The sequence below is a fragment of the Myxine glutinosa genome, chromosome 13 (assembly GCF_964187855.1).
Source record: "Myxine glutinosa chromosome 13, kmMyxGlut1.1, whole genome shotgun sequence".
Lineage (NCBI taxonomy): Eukaryota > Metazoa > Chordata > Myxini > Myxiniformes > Myxinidae > Myxine > Myxine glutinosa.
The window spans coordinates 15,473,822-15,488,397 of record NC_136273.1 but is presented as its reverse complement, the minus strand read 5'-3'; the positions used below and the strand labels follow the sequence as shown (position 1 = coordinate 15,488,397).

General features: G+C 42.4%; 1 protein-coding gene and 1 pseudogene across 3 annotated transcripts in view; one reads left to right on the top strand and one right to left on the bottom strand.

Moving 5' to 3' along the window:
* The window catches only part of DAGLA (diacylglycerol lipase alpha), a 58,569-nt gene extending 48,112 nt beyond the window's left edge, over positions 1-10,457 (top strand). For all 3 annotated transcript variants that reach the window (XM_068133837.2, XM_068133836.2, XM_068133838.2), the window contains 7 exons: positions 1,424-1,566; positions 1,997-2,065; positions 2,188-2,260; positions 3,596-3,792; positions 5,801-5,930; positions 6,089-6,222; positions 6,429-10,457. In XM_068133837.2, coding sequence (XP_067989938.2) covers positions 1,424-1,566; positions 1,997-2,065; positions 2,188-2,260; positions 3,596-3,792; positions 5,801-5,930; positions 6,089-6,222; positions 6,429-7,299 — 1,617 coding nt within the window. In that variant the 3' untranslated portion in view covers positions 7,300-10,457. The remainder of the gene's footprint in view (positions 1-1,423; positions 1,567-1,996; positions 2,066-2,187; positions 2,261-3,595; positions 3,793-5,800; positions 5,931-6,088; positions 6,223-6,428) is intronic.
* A 416-nt stretch (positions 10,458-10,873) lies between these two features.
* LOC137439196 (U2 spliceosomal RNA) lies at positions 10,874-11,015 on the bottom strand (annotated as a pseudogene).
* Between the last annotated feature and the right edge of the window lie 3,561 nt (positions 11,016-14,576).

Here is a 14,576-nt window from a genome sequence, read left to right as displayed (position 1 = left end):
TGGAGCACATGTAAACAGCCATATATTGGATACCATTGTGCAGGCTTGATGGTCCTCATGGCCTCCTGTGCTGAATTTCCTTGTCCAGGAACTCATATTATAATGTTTTAATTTCACTTCCGCCACCGAAGTCGGAAGGAGGTGATGTTTCACCCCTGCCTCTCTGTTTGTTTGTGAACAGGATATCTCAAACAGCTGTGGACGGATTTGGCCGAAATTTGGTGGAGAGGTTGGGTATGTGACAAGGAACAATCAAATCGATTATGGTTAAGATTTGAATCTGGATTCCAATCAGATAATTTTTAAGTGATTCTTCACCAATGAGTGATAAGGCCAATATCACAAAAAGTTTTGGACTGATTCGGATGAACCTTGGTTGGCACATTGGTTGTGTGACAAAGACAAATTGATTCGATTTTGGTGAAGATCCGAATGTGGATCCGGATATGAGAATTTTTTTAAAAAATTTCATGCGATTCTTCACCATTGAGAGGTGGTGCCAAAAACGATACATAGCATGACATCTCAAAAGGTTGTGGACAAATGATGACAAAACTAGGTGGATGAGTTGGTTAGGTGACGAGAACAAGCCGATTATATTCTGGTACAGGTCCGAATCCAGATCCAGCTTATCATTGGGATACAAAACGTAAACTGTTCAGCCTGGCGGAGGTTTGCGCTCTACCGAGTGCTGTATAGTTTTGTCTGTAATCTTACTATAATTCACCAAATGTCTGTCCGTCCGTCCATTCCCAGGTACCGCAAAAACGGCTGAACCGATCGCAACGATATTTCGGGTGGGTAATCCTGGGACCCCCTGGAGTAAAATAGGCTGTATTGGTTTTCCCAATTTTTTCCCCAATTTTCCCAATTTTTTTTTCCAATTTTCCAGTTTTTCCAAACACGATGGAATAATATTTACCGATATGAACAGTGATGTGGCTTTTGTTGAAATTCTACAAATACTGTTTAGATTTTGATGATTTGCGTGTGATACGATTCAACGGATGTTTATATAAATCGTTTAAAATAAAAAAAGCCTTCAATTTCTGATATTTTGCCTTTTCATTTGGGCCTCCCAATTGAAGCCCCACCCATATGGTGGGTACCGCTGCTAGTCCTATTAATTTGCAATTGGTCACTGACTCTGACACCAATACAAATTTTTATTATGGACCCTATGCCTCATAAAGCTACAAATGGAGCAACTTGTATGTACTCAAACATGGCCAAGCTTCATTACATCCTCCTCTCCCATGGACATTTTAAGGATAATATGATGATCATGCTTGATATAAAATGGTAATGTGTCAACAATCTCTTTCTAATCCATTACTAACTCAACCTAACTTTTTCTCGACTGCCCCCACAACCTTCCATCACATTTACACGATATAAACTCCTCTCATGGGGAACACACAAGGCTCGCGGTACCAAATACTATGGACTGGTCGTCGTTGGCCACTCCCTGGGTGCAGGCACAGCCGCCATCTTGTCTTTCTTTCTCCGCCCAAACTATCCTGACATTTCCTGCTTTGCATATTCCCCACCTGGTGGATTGCTGAGGTGAAGGCATAGACTATATCATTCTTTGTAGCTCCATGGTCCCCTTGTATCTCGTTACACCAGTGACACTCTTATTTCCCCCTTTTGATATCTCCCATCCCATTCCCCCCTCCCACATCCCCCTTTTCTTTCCTCCCTTCCTCATTTCTCCACTTATCCTCTCCCATATCGATCTCCATTGTCTCACTCTGCCGCTCATTTTCTTTTATCTCACTTTTATCCTCTTTCAGCCCTCTCACTTCTTTTTTAATCTCCTTATCTTACCGTCTTCCCATTTCTCTAGATCCCAAGTCCCTACTCCCCCACTTCCATACTTTCAGTTTGCCTGTTTCTGCATTCACCCTTCAAATGCGCTTCTGCTACTCATTGATGTGCAAAAGTGGGATTGATACACAAAAGCCACGGCATTATAAACACTGTGTTTCTGCAGCGAGGATGCCATGGAAAAGTCAAAGGAGTTTGTGACATCAGTCGTTTTGGGAAAGGATGTTGTGCCAAGGTAAAGATAAGTTTGTATTTCATTTGCCAAACTCTCGTACAATTGACGAGGATCCTCAAACTCTTGAGTTATAAGGGGAATTTTTGGTTGGCCAGAATCATCATTCTTATTCTTTCCTGCAGGATTGGACTTCCACAGCTTGAAGGTTTCCGTAGACAACTCCTGGAAGTTTTGCAGAAATCCGACAAGCCCAAGGTGCGGGATCGATTCACTATTCCACTGATCCACTTTGTTATTCGACCCGAACGTCATGTTTGCCCCTCCACTCATCACAAAACCAACTTCTGTCATTCTACTGTCTTGTGCTCAACATGCCTGTTATTCCATAAATCCTTTAATGTATCCAATCATTACTTCATTTTCGAAATATGTCCATCAATCTAATGCAATGTCCGTATTGATTTCAGAGCATCAGCGCAGCCAAAGTGCTCGTTTGGCAGATGATGCACTGGGGTTTGTTTTTTTTCATTTCATTTCCCAACAATAGTCTGGGCAGGAATTTGGCCAGGGTGCCACGGAGGTATTAGACCTCCTGCTCAGATAGTCTGCATTAGCGAGGACCCTCTGACACCACAATATGTTAGGAAAGCCTTTGTTTGCTTTCAATGTGATGCATTATTACATAGCCCAGGCATGATGCGTCTCGTCACAATATGAAGAACCACTTTTAGAGGCCATTTTTCCCTGCAGAGCAGGGGTTGGCCTTTTTTGGGCATCGTGGTCCCCTTTTTTGGAGCAATGTTTTATGGCCGGGTGCTCTTCCTGCCACCAACCCTGTTAGTCACCTCTTGCGACACACAGGGAATTACCAGTGAGCTGGTGCTCAATTTGCCGACCTCGGAGGGATGACAAGCTGAGTCAACCCCACCTGGTGTTAATTCAGCGATTCACCGGGATTCAAACCCAGGAGCCTAGGATCCCAAGCCAGCACCCGAACCGCTAAGCTAACACCAGGCTAGTCTCGTCACAATATGGGTTGTCTATTTATTATGTACATACAGGAGAAGATGCGAGGTCCAATCTGAATAGCCTCAAGTGTGAAACACCCGTCTTTGAAGTATTTATTTATTTATTCCTGATATGTGAAACACCCTGCAACCCTTGCCTGTAGAAAACTGATTTTGTTTTTTTTGCAACGCCATCCGCATGTACATTTCACCACCTCGAGGTGGTGCGTGAAAGGCCACTTCCTGGTGGCTTGTTGGTGAGAGTAACTAAAATTCTAAGGCAGGTGATTCTTCTTTTTTCTGATAGTTGGGCTCCTACGGTTAAAAAAATAAATAGTGTAATGGTTGGGATGATTGCCTGGCTCACGAGTTTTAATTTTATGTTTTTGATTTCAAGGCAGGTAATTAAATACATTTCTGATAGGCAATGCACATTGATGATGCAGGCCTGATGGGCTGTTTGGTTTTTGTTCCTGTCTTCAGGTTCCCCTTAATTTTGATGAGGTATAGAGCTAGCTCGATTTGCGATTTGCGATGACGATCGTGCACTCTTTTCTTGTTATTCTTTCTCCCTGTGGTGCAGTGGCGAATAATAGCTGGAGGGACTCGTTGCTTTCCCAAAACGGAGCTTCTTAGCGAGGCGGAATTGAGCGAGCTTGTGGCGGGACGATTGGGATCCTCGCCCAGCGAGCTGTCCGTTGCCCCCCTCTCTACCAGCATTCCCCTCTATCCACCGGGGAACATTATCCACGTCCTGCACACACACCCGAAAGACATGTGGTCTGACTCTGTGTTGTCTTTTATTTGACTGCACCCATTCCTTCACCTGTCCTATACTTCCCTTTACTCTTAGCCATTCCTGTATACTGTGGTTCACCCACCTGCACTCTGAGGCCAGTTCAAGGTCTACCTCCACTTTATTTTATACACAAAGGACAATTTTTTCCTGAAAACGTTCAAACTTTCTTTTTTTCTCAAATTCCCCAGCAATGCAAACATTTTTGGGCCATTAGTGTGACGATGCTTTCATGCAACTTTCGTAGAAGTGTTTAGGATGGGTATGCAGCTACTTTAGGACACTTTAGGACACACCAAACCTTTCACCAAAATACTAGCTCTTCCACGAACCTTGACTATGTATACAAAACCTCACCCCCTCCAAAAAAAAACCTGATATAAGTGTTTAATTCCCCAAAGAGGTGAAAGTCACAAGATAACATATCGGAGCTATAAGGTGTTAGGTTTAGAGACCCTCCCACCCAATCTACAAGTGTTGCAATCATGACAACTGCTGTGTGAGGTCTTGTGCAACAATGCAACACGCTACTGGAGAGCATTCTTGGCGGCCGCCTGCAAATTGCATTGCAAACATCGTCGCTGCAATACCGGGTGTTTATTGGTCTTCCGCTGTCAAGAAAATCCACACGGATCGGTTATTTCCAGGCCCGAAACATTGTAACAAACACTCTTCTTTCAGATGTCACAGTCCTGAACTTCTTTGGTCATGGGGAGCTGCTTTGGCACCACTCCTTGTTTGGCCACTTGCTTTCTGGTGGGCACTAGTGAACCCACGATTGATCATATTACAAATTTCCTTCATGAGGTCATCCCCCTCTTTCCGGTAACATTGCATTTATTTCACACTGGATAGTGTTTTCATCAACGGAAATGTTTTTCAGGACCCACCTTGGACTCACCTTTGAGAAGTGTAGCTGCCTGTGCATGATGGTCACCACACTTGTGATACCAATTCCAACTTCTGACATGCGGCGGTTTCTCAGAGACAGTTGTTTAACTCTTTGGGTTACTGTATAATGCCTGCAGGTGCACCCATCGCTAGAACGCGTTCAGGTGGAAGATCATCGACTGAGGTGTCAGCAAATTGAGCACATTCAAACTTACTTCTTGAGAGAGCATCATTGCCAAACTGTTTCGCGAGTCTTCTGTGAATTTCAGCCAGTTTCACTATAAACCTGATCACGCATCGCTGTTCTGCAGCACACGATACACCACTTGCCACCATCTTGGCTGTATCCTCAATGAATTGAGTGGCAGATTCGTATTCATGCTGATCTTGGGTCGGTTGCCGCTATTGAGTGTGGTAGCAGGGGTAAAGGAGTGTGGACTTCAGCTTTTAAATATACAAAGTCGTGGCTTTTGGAGGAGTTAGAGAGGGAAGTTTTTAATTAAAAGTGCAGGCAGAACTTGAACCACCCTCATACATGACTCCCTCCACCCCAACTTAGTTTCCCAAAGCAGGACATATTGGCTTTATTGTTAACCTTTTGTGTCACCCACCCCATCCCTCACCTCCATCGCCCCCTGCAATAAAATGCGCTTCTTCATGCAAAGCAATAGCTACATATCCAACCAATATTGTTATATCACATGAACTATTGCTTGATTGAACCTTCCACTGAGCATCGTTGGACTTGTAATCCTCATATAAGACTCAGGACCCAGGGCTGGATGATCATTGGTTGGTTGGGCATTCGTTGGCATGTGTATCACAATCAATAGAAGGACTTTGATTAGTTCAAGTTAAGTAGCCGTAACCACACTGGAGTTTTCATAAATAATTATTGGTCCGTTCTCTTCCTGAATTTTCTATCAATGTCAAATGTTGGGGGTGGAAGGATTCCTGTTTTGCAATAAGCTCCTTTGCCAAAATTATGAGATGGTCACCATAATATGAAGAGGGTAGGGGAGATTAGAGGGATCGATTTTGAGTGGCGTACGTGGTCCGACTTTTGGATTGTGATTGTCATTGCTATTTATTTTATTGTAGTTGTTGGAGACAGAAGGACCCCACGTACACAGCGATATGGGCGGATAATCACAGCCTAGCCAAGGTTGTGATCTCCCCTGCAATGCTGCACGAACACTTGGCACACGTGGTCATGGAGGGTCTCCACAAGGTGGTGTAGTTCATCAGTCATTGACCTGTATGCTTTATCCAACGATTGCTCGAAAATATGTCAAAGTCTGGGAAAGTATTTGATAATTATCGATTATTCATTCGTTTAATTTGGTGGGTTTTAAAAAATTCCTTTAACTATTCTACCTGCACGTCTAGGTGTTGGACAATTACAACAAAGGGCGCACAGCCTTGCTGGGTGCTGCTAAGGTGATGGCAAGTCCCACAGAGGTTGACCTGCACCCCGGACTCACTCTGGAGTTGGAAAGCACAAACCCACCTGGAGATTGCAGGTATTGGTATTGAGACTGGCTAAGTGATCAAGTGCCATATTGATTAAATGACTGAGCAAGTGAGCAGGAGAGACTTGAGTGATGTGGAGAGGAAGTGAATGGACGTGCAAGATGTTTTTATTTACATAATGCTGCTCAGTCATGCAGATACTGCATTGAGTTCTTCCTCGAAATGGTTGCTCATCATCGCTCACCAATTTCCCCAGCCACAGCACTGAGCCTCATAACTCCAATTGGGAAGTGTTGGACCCGTCAGAGAGTGATCCACTTGGTCATGTCGCAGCTACCCCGATCAGCCCTGCACAACTTGCCCCTCTTGCCACTGCAGAAAGTCTCTCTGACTCTGATTCCGTGGCTTCATTTGACTCCCGCCGCTCCTCTGGCCTGCGCAGCGTTCGAGGTTCTCCGAGCCTCCAGGCGCTTGCAGAAGAAGACGAGTCTGGCTTTACGCTCTCACCTCATCCATTGGCGTTCCCACCAGCCTTCCCACTACCAGGCTCAGACATTCCAGAAGAGAGCGAACGTTCAGCATCATCACAGGGGGAACGCACAGCCACAGAGAGGAGCGGCACATTTACCCCAGTACCTCTTCATCAGCCTGTTGCCTCTCCTGTGCCCGGCTCCTCTCCCTCTGATGCTGTGGCTCGTTTTGCACGGTTCCTGGACTCTGTCTTCGAGCACCAGACCTCTGTTGCGAATTCATACCAGCTCACATTTGATGATGAACATGATGGAGATTATGTCATTGGAGGTGTCGGGCAAGCTTCAAAGAACGAGACCTCACCCAATGGATCGGCTGACGGCATTACATCCTCAGGAGTGTCTGCCTCACGCTCTGGCCCCCTCACCTCATCCGGAGATGCCGACACAGCCAGCCCCATATTTCTAACTAGTAATGAGCTCCTAGTCACCATCGCTTCTCCAGGCTATACGTCACCATGCAAAACCAAGCCCAGCCAGTCGTCACCTAGCCCAGAAGCTCCTCCTGGCCCTCGTGATTTTCTCAGCCCTCTGCCCTTACCAAGCCATCAGGATGGAGAACTCGAACCAGTCGACTGCTATGTTTCATCAGTCTGATTGATATATTTTTTATTTTTTGACCAGTCGCTCTGCCCTCTCTCTCATAGTGTGGCTAATGCCTTTCCCTTGCTGCATCACAGCACTTCGGAATGTTGGCATAAAACACCAACTGAGTTTATGACTGACTGACTGGGCCACAAAAATGTATTAACTTAAGCATCATCTGAGCCACTGAGTAAATGACTGATGTTGTTATTTTTAAATGTGAAGCGTAAACTGATCCTGTCACTTGCCACGGGAATTCAACTGCGGCTTCTGAGGGGCGGCACGGCAGGCGGACGAAACATGGCTTGGATCACAAAGCAAACGAAACTGACGGACCTAGGTTTAAATCCAGCCTGAAACGTTCGGCCTCTTCAGCCACTTTACAATCGGGCTGTGGGTCACTGACAAATCAGAAGTTGGGCTTTCATTTTTTTTTTTTTTTTTAATGGAGCCCAGCATCGAGAGCTCGTGATTGTCAATAAGTTTTGAGCTTGATGCATTCCCTCTCCAAAACTGCCGCTCCAGTGAGTGGGAAGCATTTGTTTTATTTTGTTGGATATTGTTTTCAGTGTCGAGGAGTTATTGCGTTGTTACACGAGTTTACATTACCTTTTGCCTGTGCAATAAGGGTTGGTTTTAGAGCTTTGAAGTGTAAGTTTTCGACTTGATTTAGTTTGTTTCGGGAGGGTCGGGAGCACCGTTTAATTTTCTAAAAATTTGAGAGATTTATTCAAATGTAATAAGATGCGATGCTTTGCTGAAATATTCCTTTAAAAAAAACTTTATCGATTAAAATGTATATGGTTAATGGTAAAGTAGAGACAGGTAGTACAAAAGTTTACATCACCATGAAAGTTGGGTCCAGTTGGTTCTTTTGAAGAACCTGTTGTTTCAATGGTTTATACTGTTTTTATTTTTTTCCCAGGATTTTTTTTAAACCTTTTAATTTTTTTAGCTCTTCTTTCAGCCAAAGCATTTAAAAATTGGCAGCACTTTCCGAGTAGTTATGGATTTTTGCATGCACGGCGTAAAGCCTGAATCGAGGAAATTTGTTTCGGGAGCTCTCAGGCCTTCCTTGAGCTGCCCACCTACACGAAGCTGGACTTCTCAAGAATGTCGACTGACCAATACGTAATGATACCGCACCGTAGCATTGTACCACGCCAATACCGTTTTGTGTCATATCCCATCGGGCTGGAGGGAAGATCTTTCATGCTGGTGTTTGCATGCGGGATTTTGTAAATGCGTCGAATGTTGCAGCATGCGCTTTTCCTTCTGGGATCGCTATGGATTATCGATTTCCAAAGGCTGTGCAGAGTTGTCGTGAAACTGGAGGTTCACTTTAACAGTGGCACGAAAGAGGTCATCGTCTTTGATCAATACGGCTCTCATTTGTCCTAAATGATTCCTTGTGCTCAAATGACCTGTTATATTTTGCTCTACTCTTAATTTTTATTTATTTATTTTGCCCTCATGCTTCACACTCTTTCCTTCGCTCTCTCTTCTTAGCTCCCCATTGACTGCTGTACATTGCAGAGGTTAAAATTGCCCGTATCATTTAGGTACTGCGTTAAATTCATTTGCACAGGTGTATATACAGTTTTGTTGACTACCTAATTAATTTTTTTTAGAGGAGTGTCTATATGCTGTGTGATGGCAGGTAAAGGATGAGTCCCAATATCCAGTGGCACTGAGAAACCAAGAGCAAGTTTGGGAAGATTAAGTAGTCCAGCGAGTTAAGTTTTTCACATATTCTCATGTGCCATGGATGATGCTCTCCAGGCCAGAAGTTTTGCTAATTCCACTTTATAAGAATGATGATGGCACTTAATGTGATATAATGAATTACCATGGTCTCTACCATCTCGGAGAATTTTGAGTAGTCCTTGCTTGGATGATACATGTCTGGCGTACTCTTATATACTGAATCAAAACTTGTGAACTTCAATCCGGGACATCGCTGCTTTGTTGAAGCCAAACGTTTCCGCAGGATATCTGGATTTCCTTCAATGACAAAATTCAGGACAACTGATCACACGGCCAACCTCATCTCTGGATGGTTATTGTTATGGTTACCAGAAGAAATGCTAAACATATACTGTTTTGCATGACGAGGTGTACCGGAGTCACCTGAGATGCTTGAGTGACGAAGGCTTCTTGTTCAAGGAGCTGTGGAGGAAGGCGACCAAAAGGCAGTACAGCACTTTCTCACTTTTTCTGGCAATGAAAGGTGATTCCTTCCTCATTTGCACTCGGCCAGCACAAGGCTGGGTGACCCTCATGTATGTTTACGAATAGTGACAAACTTCTGAATTTTAGACATGTGTCTGCAACATTGGCCGAAAACAAATTTCAGGGCACTTTAGGTAACTTTTGAGCTGCCACTTAAAGGTATAGCAACCTTGTACAAAGGATCACGTGTCTACATGCATCTGCTGTCAATGATAATTTGGCTTCTTCCTCTCTACCGAAGGGAAATGTTCTCTCCCACCCAGGCAGTATGTTCTCAGCCTACAATGGTCTTCATGAATAGATCTTCTCAATCTGGAGTGAGATGTCTCGTGAACTCAGCAGTCCGAAACCTTCCTGTCAAATTGGATCGAAATAATGAAACTGTAGTGTAATTGCCTGTGTCACTGTGTTGGTGTGGATGGTATCTGGCTGCATGTGGAACCATCACCAATATAACCATGTGATCAGATTAAAACAAATGCTGCTTTTCCTCTCCCATAATCAACTTGTTTTTCTTTTGATTCGTACTTTAATGGAGATTACCTGGATAAACAGTCAGCTGAATGAGAGCAATAAAACGGTCTGTCAAACACTGCGATGATTGGGTTTTTATTATTTGTACTATTGTAAGATTATGCGAATTAGTTCTTGGGTCAGTGTGGATTACGGGCTCATTCCACCGGTACAGGTACACCGTGTATACTTGAATATATGATGTGTATAAGAATCACCGCTAAAGATAAGCAATTTTAGAAACATTTTTTCTTTTAAATTGTGTCCAGCTGCTGCTGCATTCTTTTTTTTCCTCCAATGATGCTTAAGTTGATGTTTTCAGTAAGGTTCGTGTGTCTGTGACCTTTGGATTGTGATGTGATGTACACGGCTGAATTTCCTCTCTCTGCAAATTCTTCATTAATAAAAACAACTTTTGCAATGTTTTCTTGTTTCGTTAGGTCATCTCATCTCGATTCTCCAAGAGGTGAACTTATAATAAAATGGGTCGTGATATCCGGATGTCTGTCCACTCGTCTGAGAATTAACTTTTTGCTATTCCTCCCTTATCATTTGGCTAATTGTTCTGAAACTTAACACAAGTCCGCACAATTACTCGGTCTTAGATTTTTCGATTTTCGATCTGGGGGCGCCCATTTATATGAACTTTTCTGGAGCATTACTTGGTTCCTCCTAAGAACATAAGGGTAGTACAGCATGCACACGCAATTTTTTTTTGGAGTGTCCCTCCTTTTCTATCATCACATTTTCCACAAGCCTGTGGGGGGAGGGAGGAAGGAGGGGTGGGGTTGGATATTGCACTGCTGTTGTTATCCCGGTGATTTCTTTTCTTTGTTTGTGTAAGATGTGCACTTATCCTGGAAATACTGCAATACCAGGATAATGTGTGTCGCAAACTGAGCAAGCTCGCAATCTGACTCCTCAAAACAAAAATATATTTAATAGACTAGCAACGGTACCCGCCATAAGGGCGGGGCTTCAATTGGGAGGCGCAAACGATTATTTAAACGATTTATATAAACATCCGTTAAATATCACACGCAAATCATCAAAATCTAAACAGTATTTTTAAAATTTAAATTAAAAAAAGCCACATCACTGTTCATATCGGTAAATATTATTCCATCGTGTTTCAAATCGTGATATCATCTGTACGCTTTTCTTTAGGAAAAAAATGGAATGATTTTGTACCTCTTCTTCAGCTTAGAATTTCAGGATAGACGACATTGCTGATAAAAGTTCCTTTTCTCTCTTTGAAGTTATTGGCAAACATTTTTATATTGTCACTGCTGCCAACGTGACGCCATGGCATTATTCATTACATTCATTCATTCATTCATTTAATGATCATTAAACATTATTCTTACGCTCATTAAACGTTCATTAAACATTAAACGTTCATTAAACGATTACGAAAATAAAAACGACAAATCAGGAGACGACGATGGTTCACGAGCGAGCGGTATTCAATGACAAAGGACGGACTACTTTGAAATGGCCGTCCTTTGTGACCTTTAAAAGTCAAAACCGACATTGAAAAAATATAAATAGGAATGTATTATCGGTTTTGAGACTAGTTAGCTACACAATACCGAAAATTCGGTTCGATTCCGACAACTTTGAAAATTTGACCTTTGTGACCTTGAAATGTCAAAACGAAGGTTACTGACCTTGAAATGAGATAGAAAATAATGTATAATCAGTTATGAGGTTAGTTAGCTACACAATACCGAAAATTCGGTTTGATTCCGACAACTTTGAAAATTTGACCTTTGTGACCTTCAAAGGTCAAAGGTTGAAGATTCTGAAATTTGTTGGAAAACTTGTATTTCATGATGTATGTGATAATATAAAAATTTCATTTCATTTCACGACATTTCATTTTCATTTCATTTCACGTACGACATTTCACCCTATCAGGAAGCGAACAATGTAATAAAACCATCAAAAATCGACTTTTCTAAATTTCGTGACCTTGTGACCTTGACCTTGCGGCGAAAATGAAAAATCGAGCTCCGTGCGGCTAGACACATGACATTGGCCTAACCAAATATCGAAACCCCTGTCAGATTCCACCAAACCCCTCGGAGAAGATGTAGCTTGAAATCGATTACCCCCTAAAAAGACATATTTTTTGGGCGTGGCTCCGCCCACAATGGGCGCAACACGCCCACTCTAGGTAGGACACAACTAGATCATGATATCAACCTCCCACCCCAAGTTTCATCAAGACCGGATGATATCATCGGGTAGTTATGCTGTGGACAGACAGACAGACAGACACACACCCATGACGAATATTGTGGTCACTCTGTTTGATAACTCGTGAACCAAAAATCTGGACGAAATTACGTTCACACCGTCAGGTCAAACACTACCGTGAACACAAACATCGTCACAAACGTTACGTTACGTAATTCAAACCGTGATCACATCGAATATTGGAGAGCCCATTGCCCAAACGATTTGTTTTCTCTGGTACGTTTATCAAGTAATCAGATGTACATACACGTTAATCTTACAGCCGCCATGTTGGTGCTCGCCGTCACTGTGATGCGAAGCAAACGTTATGCGGGAGTCCAAACCTGAAATTGCTGGAGGCCAAAGCTGAAATTGGAAAAAACAACATAGCCTATTCTACTCTAGGAGATCCCAGGATTACCCACCCAAATATCGTTGCGATCGGTTCAGCCGTTTTTGTGGTACCTTCAAACGGACGGACAGACAGACAGACGGACATTTGGTGAATTATAGTAAGATAAATCCACGATGAGACATATTGGTTATTAAACGAATAAGAACAGATACATATTGTATTTGTTACAAATTCGCCGGAAACAATCCATCTACTCAAGTGCTCCACTTGCTTGATCTTAGCTTTGAGAGGCCGAGAAGCGATAACTTGGAAAAAAAAAAATCCCGAAAATAAGGGTCAATGAGAACACCCCACGTGGCTTCATTGGGGAGTTTAAATTTAAAAGGTGTTTTTAACTTCGGAAACGTTCTACTTACTAATTAATTTGTTGTTATACAGAAGACATTGTGAGAACTATATTCTGAAGTTACATATTAAGTTTTATCTTTTGAGTTTCAGGGCAATTTATATTAAAAAGCTCCTATTTGGAACTGTATCATCATAAGAGGGAGGAGCTAATGCAGGAAATGACGTGTTGATGAAAATGAACACGGGTGGGTGATAAATCAGATAATCCTACTCTTTCTCTTGATGGAGTATTAAACTGATATTTTGTTTATTCAATTTTTAATTATTTTTTCCTCGATCATTGAGTGACGTGAAACAATTAGTTAACCCCGCTTTGCGCTTTGCGCTTTACGCGTAATTAATCATCGGGGATTGGACACGAGAACAACTCGCATTTTGTAGTTGAGTGATATTTCTTCATTAGAGCCGGTCGGTATTCGATGATTTCGTCACAAAGAGATTTCAAAAGACGTTTCCAAGTTTGTGATGCACAATCAAGACAAGTTATAAACATGTTATATTGGCCGCTGGAGTCGGATTCAAAACAATACCACAACCAATGAAATGTTCAGAGGGATACCGCATACCCCTGTTATGCTCACTCATAATATTTATATTGAAATGTGCATTTCATACTTTTATTGTCACTTTACATTTCACCCTAATTCAAGATCGATAAAGGCCGAGGAAGGACTTTGCACGACGGAGGATGCCCAGTCGGCGACTGGCTTTGGAGGCCAGCTTGGAAATGTAGTTTTCCCAGGAAATCTCTGATTTTTTTTTACTGGTGAAAATCTCTGATTGTTCGCACCAGTACTTGCGAAGTAAAGTGCGAACAATCGGAGATTTTTACTGGTGCGAACCATCAGAGATTTTTACTGGTGCGAACAATCAGACATTTTTACTAGTGCGAACAATCAGATTTTTACTGGTGCGAACAATTGGAGATTTTTACTGGTGCAAACAATCAGAGATTTTTACTGGTGTGAACAATCAGAGATTTTTACTGGTGTGAACAATCAGAGATTTTTACTGGTGTGAACAATCAGAGATTTTTACTGGTGTGAACAATCAGAGATTTTTACTGGTGTGAACAATCAGATTTTACTGGTGCGAACAATCGGAGATTTTTACTGGTGCGAACAATCGGAGATTTTTACTGGTGCGAACAATCGGAGATTTTTACTGGTGCAAACAATCGGAGATTTTTACTGGTTGGAACAATCAGAGATTTTTACTGGTGTGAACAATCAGAGATTTTTACTGGTGTGAACAATCGGAGATTTTTACTGGTGCGAAGAATCGGAGATTTTTACTGGTGCGAACAATCGGAGATTTTTACTGGTGCGAACAATCGGAGATTTTTACTGGTGCAAACAATCGGAGATTTTTACTGGTGTGAACAATCAGATTTTTACTGGTGCGAACAATCGGAGATTTTTACTGGTGCGAACAATCGGAGATTTTTTACTGGTGCAAACAATCAGAGATTTTTACTGGTGTGAACAACCAGATTTTTACTGGTGCGAACAATTTGAGATTTTTACTGGTGCGAACAATC